Genomic DNA, 7,076 nt, shown 5'->3' on the forward strand with positions numbered 1-7,076 from the left:
ATTTCGTTTTATGGTTTATTTGCTTTGTAGTAGAATGAAGACGTGGGTTTAGCGGGAGTGGAGGTTGGAGGCACGACTTGACACGTGCACGGACTATCGGGCTATCGGGGACTAAACACTGATAGTGCGGAAGATATTAAAGCCGCTGTGGGCAGTGGAGAGCAGGACGCCCGGCAGCTGCGCATGCCAGTGCAGCTCCTTGATCTCCTTCTGGCCCTGGTGGATGAAGAGCAGTTGCGGCGGCAGCTTGTTTACCTCATCCTCGTTCTGGGCCTGGGCCTGCACCTGATCCGCATCCTTCTCCACAGCCAGATCCCAAAGAGCGATTTGATCGTCGTCACCGCCCGAGGCCAGGACTGTGGCTTCGCTGGGGTTCCACTCCACAGTGGTAATGTGATCCGTATGATGCTTGAAGGTAGCGATGGGCTTCTGGCTCTGGAACTGGCGCAAGTCCCAGATGTGCAGGAAGCCATCGTCGCCGCCGCTGGCGATAAAGGGCTCTGTGTGATTCCACGAGATCACGTTAATGTCGCTCTCGTGGGCATCCTGGCAGGTCAGCATGCAGGCCTTCTGAGGCGCCGCCCGGCAATCCCAGATGCGAATGGTCTTGTCCACCGAGCAGGATGCGAGGACGCTGCGCTCATTGGGGCTCCATTGCAAGTCCTCGACAGATTGTGTGTGCCCCGCCAGCGGACGTTGGTCTACCTTCCAGGTGCCGTCCTCTAGAGGACTCCAGATGTGAATATCGCGACGACAGTCGCCCGTGGCCAGCACACCCTCGGCAGTGGGACTCCAGTCCAACGCAAAGCCCTCCTGCTGGTGGCCACTAAAAGTGAACACCGGACGGGTCTCGTTCTGTTCGTATTGCTTGAGGAGCTGCGCATCCTCGACAGCTTGCAGCGGCTGTGTTAGATTCCAGATGTTCACGCGGCCGAGCTCGCTCCACGAGGCGGCGTACACTGTGTTGCCCAGACGGCGGGCACGGACACGGTTAACGCATCCCTGATGCTTAATCAGGGCGCAGGTCATCTGTGGCTTCTTCAGCTCCTCCTTGTCGGGCACATCGTCCTGGTCGTCTTCCAGTACCTCATCATCGTCCTCTGCCTCATCGTCCTGGGTCCTGTGCAGGTTGCTCATCTTCATCACAATCAGATTGTTGACATGGGTGCGGGCCGCTTGTGTGCCCGCCACAATGTAGGCGGTCATAGGGAATGCCTCGCGGCTCTTGCCCAGCTCATCCGGAACGACATCAAAGCTCAGACAGGGCGCCCCAGTGGAGGCCTGGTGCAGCATCACATAGGCACTCTCGTCGCACACCAGCTCCTCATCCTCGCCCAGTGTTTTGCCCGGCAGATAGACTTCTTTGGGCTGTTTCGGTGCGGAGCCGTCTTCCGACCCACTGTCGCTGTCCGGCTCTATGTCACTCTCGGCATCTTCCGGCTCCACCACCTCCATGCTCAACTCTTCGTTTTCGGACTCCATGGTTTGTTTATCTTCGTTTTTTGTGTTCAGTTTCTTGTTTTCTTGATCTGCACGTGGTGCATTGGTAAACTCGCAGAAGCGCCCCCCAGCGGTGAGAAACAAAAACAAAACGAGTGGAAAAACCCACTCAATTCAACAGCTTCGTCAGCGATGACAGCAGCACTGCCGAAGATCCCAATTTTAAACTATATTGAGTTATTTTTAGTGTGAATATGAGTTTTTATCCCATAAAAAAGCTCATACCAATCGCAATCACACTCAAGAGCGACAGAGCTAATTTTCGCGTAGTAAATATACAGTGTGACCGCATTCATTTTTAACTCATAGAAATATAGAACTTTTTTTAAACACACAGGGTGACCATTTGCGGTTTATTATATAATTTATATATTTAGAAACATCCATACGCAGATTTTCGGAATTTATTCTCTCTCCCATTGAGATTCCGCTGGATGGCACTTATTCACTTTCGAACTTGGGCGCGCAGTTCTAATATCAAGTCGATAGTATCGACAGCTGGATATACCCTTTTGTGGGATTTGCATACATATTCTCTTATTTCACACATAAATCATATAAAATGGAGTACTTAAGATTAGCCAGTACCTTGTACAAAACTTATTCATCAACCGGATCCAACTATGGAATCAGGGAATATGATTTCCGTTCATGGACAGCGAACTATTAACCCATTGTAGACCAGGGGGTATTTAAATGCACTCTTCGAATATTATGCAATTTCTTAAATTTAAGGGCAGTTCAGGTAAAAGAAATTGTGTATATTTTTGATTGAGAAAGTTTTGTGGGGAAAAAGGAAGGATGGTTTTACGAGAAGAACCTACAAACAGTATTGTTTTCCGCCGTTTAACTCAAATTGTTCACCTGTTCATATAGAGGGGGCTTAAGTGGGCTAAGTTCCACTACAAAATTTTTCTTTCAAACATTCCTCGTGCTAAATTATTTTGGAATCAGCGAGAACTTTGCATTTTATTAAAATGGTGAAGTCTGTTAATCCCCTGTCTTTTGTGCGCGGCATTTACAACAACGAGTTCCAATGGTGAGTGCCAAAAGACACAGTGCCCTGTCGGAAGGCTTTACATAATCTGAATCTCCTTTGGCAGGATGCTGGTCAAGAGCTACGCCCTCTTCTTTTTGGGTGTCCGTGTGGCCAAGGAGTTGGTGGGCCTGGAACTGATGCCCGCCGTGGGACCAGCGTAGATACTGACATGAAAACAAAACTGTGTGCGCCGTGTACAAATAAGGCAGTTAAAGTTAACTAGTTTAATAAAAACAGGGGAGAACGACTATGTATTTACACTTGTGTCGAGCTAAGTGATTAGATTAGCTTCTGCTCACTATCAGTTCCTTGATCTTGGTCTCGTCCGTGTCGATCTCGTGTATCAGACTATTGGCCAGCACGCTGGGAGTCATCTCGCGCTGCAGGAAGTTGGCCACCAGCTGCCTGCTGGGCACGGCTCCTCCATGGGCTAGAATCTCCGCTCGGTACCTCTCTCCAGACTGTCTGTTGAAGGGATTACTCTCGAAGTAGGTCTGCCATATCCAGGAGGCAATCGTCTTCGATATCAGATAGGCGTAGTATTTTGCACCGTAGCCGACAAGGTGAGAGAAACGCAGCTGCCAGGCCGTGTTCTCGACATGGGGCAGACCGTAGTAGCGGTTCTGCACAGCCTTAAGAGTCTCCGTGGTGTTGCCGCCCTTTTGGGCCATGTCTCCGTGATACTCCTGATCCAGGGCCGAATAGAAGACCTGGAGCTGTGTCTCGCTGGCAGCAAATAAATGCTTTGAGGCGCACAGCCGTTGCAACATGTCCTCGGAGATGGGTTTGTGCGTCTGGAAGTGGCGGGCGAATGTGCGCAGCACGCGAGGGTCACTGGCGAAGTACTCCATAAGAACACTCGGCACTTCCGCAAAGTCCGTGGCGCATCGCGTGCCCGTCACGTGTTGGTACTCGGTCCGCGCCAGCATAGAGTGCATGGCATGGCCCATTTCGTGGAAAAGATTATCCACCCGTGCCGGCGACAGCAGAGTCGGTCCAGCCCATCGGGGCTGGGCCAGTCCCAGCATAACCACAACGATGGGCAGCTGATAGGTTCCATCGGGCAGCCGCTTTCCTCCTTGGATTGTGAAATGGCAGTCCTGGTTGGGCTTGCCGCTCCGCTCAAAGAAGTCGCAGTATATGTAGCCAAGCAGACCCTCGCTCTCATGCACCACGGCCAGCTTGTAGATGTCGCTGTGCCAGGACTCGCCCGGCTCCATCTCCCTGTTCTCCAGTCGGACACCGTACAGCGCTTGGAGCAGATTGTCCAGACCCTCCATGCAGCCGCCGAGTGAGAAGTACGGGAGGAACTCATTGGCCTGCTCCTCAAGCGACTGTCGCTTCAATTGTGTGGTAAAGTACGGCGTGTCCCAGATCTCGGCCAGAACATTGGGCTGACCGCTCTCCTTCCGCTTCATCTGAGTCATGAGTGCAAAGTCCGCTTCGGCGCGTGGACGCAGTTGATCCGACAGTTGATCAATGAATTCATGGACAAGTTCTGGTCGCTCCATAGTACTGGCATTGAGAGCACGATGAGCGTATGTCTCGAAGCCACAGCTCTTGGCTAGTTCATGTCGACACAGCAGCAGATCCCGCAGCAGCTCCTCTTGGGTCTCAGACGGTTGCAAGTACAATCGGTAGGCGGCCTCTCGCATCTGAACGTTCTCTGCATTGGTGCACAAGCCAGTGATGATGACATTCTCCCCGGAGGTGGGGAAACTAAATGGACATTTCGTGGATATCTTCGACAGATTGGACAGGTTCTATATGGACTCACTAATTCCTGATGGACTCTGGGACATAGCTGCGCGGCAGCACGGAGGGCTGTGCTGCTCCGTTCATGAACTTCTGCCCCAGCTGTAGGATGTAGTCGTTGAGACGCACCACTCGAAGGCGTTCCGCTTCCGGCAGGTGTATTCCGCACTGTTCGAAGTCGAAGAGGAAGAGCCTGGCCACATGCTGATCCACCTCGGTGGTTGGTTTTAGGTCTCCCTGCTCCACAACCTTCCTCAGGGCTTGATAGAGTGGTTTGTGGGTGTTCAAGCTACAGTACGAAACGGTTTTGAGCGGGAAGAGATCTCTTGATGGGCATGAACTCACCTCTCCACCACACCGCAAATGCTGATGCAGGCCTGCTCCGCCGCCTCCATGTACTTGTTCTTTGGGTGGGCGATCCGTATGAACTCGGCCAGGTCGGCTACCTTGCACAGGGAGTCGGAGAGCTCGTCGAATATGTCGACCATTTTGCGTTGTCTTTGACTGGAAATCGCCTCCGCGATGAGATCCTGCGATTTGTTCTCCACATTGTCCCTTAGCAAATAGAAACCTTCGAAGGTGCGAAGCTCGGGCATCCGGAAAAGGCCCTGTACATGAAAAATTTATTAGGATCTGCGCTCTCCAAGCTGAAGGATTTCATGACTCACCACATCCTCGCGGGTAAAGTTGATGCGCTTCGACGGCGGCGCATTGAATGCCGTTGCTAGCGGCGACCAGGTGGAGACTAGCTTCCGGTGCCGCATCGTCATCAGAGTGGCGCGGGTGGAGCTGCGACTCATTTGTAACATAATGCTGATTGAATTGGGGCCAATGAGGATTGTTTACGTCTTTCCTGCTACCGCGTTACATATTCCATCAGCTGTTCCGGCCAGGGCTGGCGACTCTTCTCGTGCACCAAGCCAGATTTACACTTAAATTTAGACAAAATTAATCAACAACTGCGACACCTCGAAGCTTTTTATTTGACATGTTCATTTGTTGGTGCTATCATAGCTATGCATGTACATACAAACAGCGTATTAAATTGTATGTGTAAAATACATACATATATGCATTTTCTATCCATGGTATCCGACCTTTGATCCTGAAAAAAGAGTATGAAAGGTTCGACTTGAGTAAATCTACTTTTACCTGGAATTCACTGTGATTAGAGTTGTCGTAATCTCTTCTGATTGGACATTTATATACCAGAAATAAAGCCCATTTCTTCAGTTGACCAAGTTCACTCGACAACGCAATCATGAAGAACTCTGGGTAAGTCTGCACAAACTAGGGGCGAGGCGAGGTCAAAGTTGTTCGCTAATCTGACTAATCCCTTAGCAAGCTGAGAGGCAAAACCCTGTTCATTACCGGCGCATCTCGTGGAATCGGCAAGGCGATAGCCCTGAAGGCAGCTCGCGATGGGGCGAATATAGTGATCGCTGCCAAGACGGCAGAACCACATCCCAAGCTACCTGGAACCATCTATACGGCGGCTGAGGAGAGTAAGTGAGCTGGTGCAGTCATTTCTGGATGGAGTTTGACCTTTGTATTCCGCACTAGTCGAGCGGGCTGGAGGCCGGGCTTTAGCCTGCATTGTCGATGTGCGCGATGAGAAGCAAGTCCAGCAGGCCGTGGAGGCAGCAGTGGCCAAGTTCGGAGGCATCGATATCGTTATCAACAATGCAAGTGCCATATCCATGACCCCCACACTCGACACGGAGATGAAGCGCTATGACCTGATGCAGAACATCAACACTAGGGGGACGTTTCTGGTGTAAGTGGGCCATCGGGGCTTATCTGCTGCTGGCCGCCAATCTCATTGCGTCCGATCAAACTCCACAGATCGAAAAGCTGCTTGCCGTATCTGCTGAAGAGCGACAATCCGCACATACTGAACCTGTCGCCCCCGCTGAACATGAAGCCGCAGTGGTTCGCCAATCACGCCGCGTACACGATCGCCAAATACGGAATGTCCATGTGTGTTCTGGGAATGTCGGAGGAGTTCCGTGACCAAGGAATCGCCGTAAATGCTCTGTGGCCGCGTACAACGGTTCACACGGCAGCGGTGGAGATGCTCAGTGGCCCAGAGGGGGCTTTGTACTCCCGCAAGCCCGAGATAATGGCCGACGCTGCCTATGCAATTATTAGCCGGGATGCTAGGGACTACACCGGACATTTCTTCATTGACGATGATGTTTTGCTGGATGCTGGTGTGAAGGATCTTGCCAAATATGCCTGCTATCCGGAGAATATACATAAGCTGGCTACGGATATATTTTTGGACGATACAGGACCTTTTGCTAAATTGTAAATTGCATGTATTTTATTGCCATCGCAGGTTACATGTTCTATGGGATAAATAACATAAAAAAGGTTTAATTTGACTCTAATGATTAAACTTTTGGCTCTGTATGGATATTTTGAACTAATGCGGATTCGTTCCGTTTACCGCTAAATTAACTTATAAGTCTAGCGAGGGCTGACGGTTTCAGAAATAGAATATCAAAATTGTGCAACAGGTTAATCTCTTTATTATTATTCTATTACGTTTTTTTTGTTTGACTTTTTAGGCTAAGTCCAATAAAAGCATGTATTTAAAATAAACCAGTTAAGTAGAAAATAGGTTCATTAATTGGATACAATTATGTGGGCAGAGCTGAGAGATCTATCTAGCTAGAAATATTCGACGGAATATCAAAAACGAGGAATATGTATAAAGAACTTGAATTCGTCAGTATATTTACGGTATATTTCTGAGGGTCGGACGGTATATTTCGAT

At 50.1% G+C, this 7,076-nt stretch overlaps 4 protein-coding genes across 4 annotated transcripts; 2 read left to right on the forward strand and 2 right to left on the reverse strand.

Annotated features, from left to right (window-relative positions):
- Nucleotide 1: 1 nt before the first annotated feature.
- Nucleotides 2-1,614, reverse strand: LOC6602135 (glutamate-rich WD repeat-containing protein 1). Its single transcript, XM_002027070.2, has one exon. The coding sequence runs from the start codon at nucleotides 1,480-1,482 to the stop codon at nucleotides 112-114; it is 1,371 nt and encodes a 456-aa protein (XP_002027106.1). The 5' UTR covers nucleotides 1,483-1,614; the 3' UTR covers nucleotides 2-111.
- Nucleotides 1,615-2,453: 839 nt separating this feature from the next.
- Nucleotides 2,454-2,793, forward strand: LOC6602134. The gene is made up of 2 exons (XM_002027069.2): nucleotides 2,454-2,539; nucleotides 2,604-2,793. The coding sequence occupies exons 1-2, from the start codon at nucleotides 2,478-2,480 to the stop codon at nucleotides 2,698-2,700; spliced, it is 159 nt and encodes a 52-aa protein (XP_002027105.1). The 5' UTR covers nucleotides 2,454-2,477; the 3' UTR covers nucleotides 2,701-2,793.
- Nucleotides 2,726-5,207, reverse strand: LOC6602133 (mitochondrial intermediate peptidase). The gene is made up of 4 exons (XM_002027068.2): nucleotides 4,963-5,207; nucleotides 4,640-4,902; nucleotides 4,317-4,583; nucleotides 2,726-4,258 (listed from the first exon to the last, which is right to left on the reverse strand). Exons 1-4 carry the CDS (start codon nucleotides 5,101-5,103, stop codon nucleotides 2,824-2,826), a joined length of 2,106 nt encoding a protein of 701 aa, XP_002027104.2. The 5' UTR covers nucleotides 5,104-5,207; the 3' UTR covers nucleotides 2,726-2,823.
- A 277-nt stretch (nucleotides 5,208-5,484) lies between these two features.
- On the forward strand, nucleotides 5,485-6,687 carry LOC6602131 (hydroxysteroid dehydrogenase-like protein 2). Its single transcript, XM_002027067.2, has 4 exons — nucleotides 5,485-5,569; nucleotides 5,636-5,799; nucleotides 5,858-6,071; nucleotides 6,140-6,687. The coding sequence occupies exons 1-4, from the start codon at nucleotides 5,556-5,558 to the stop codon at nucleotides 6,606-6,608; spliced, it is 861 nt and encodes a 286-aa protein (XP_002027103.1). The 5' UTR covers nucleotides 5,485-5,555; the 3' UTR covers nucleotides 6,609-6,687.
- The last annotated feature ends 389 nt before the right edge of the window (nucleotides 6,688-7,076 follow it).

This window comes from Drosophila persimilis, unplaced genomic scaffold (assembly GCF_003286085.1).
Source record: "Drosophila persimilis strain 14011-0111.01,24,50 unplaced genomic scaffold, DperRS2 tig00000002-arrow-pilon, whole genome shotgun sequence".
NCBI classification, from domain to species: Eukaryota; Metazoa; Arthropoda; class Insecta; order Diptera; family Drosophilidae; genus Drosophila; species Drosophila persimilis.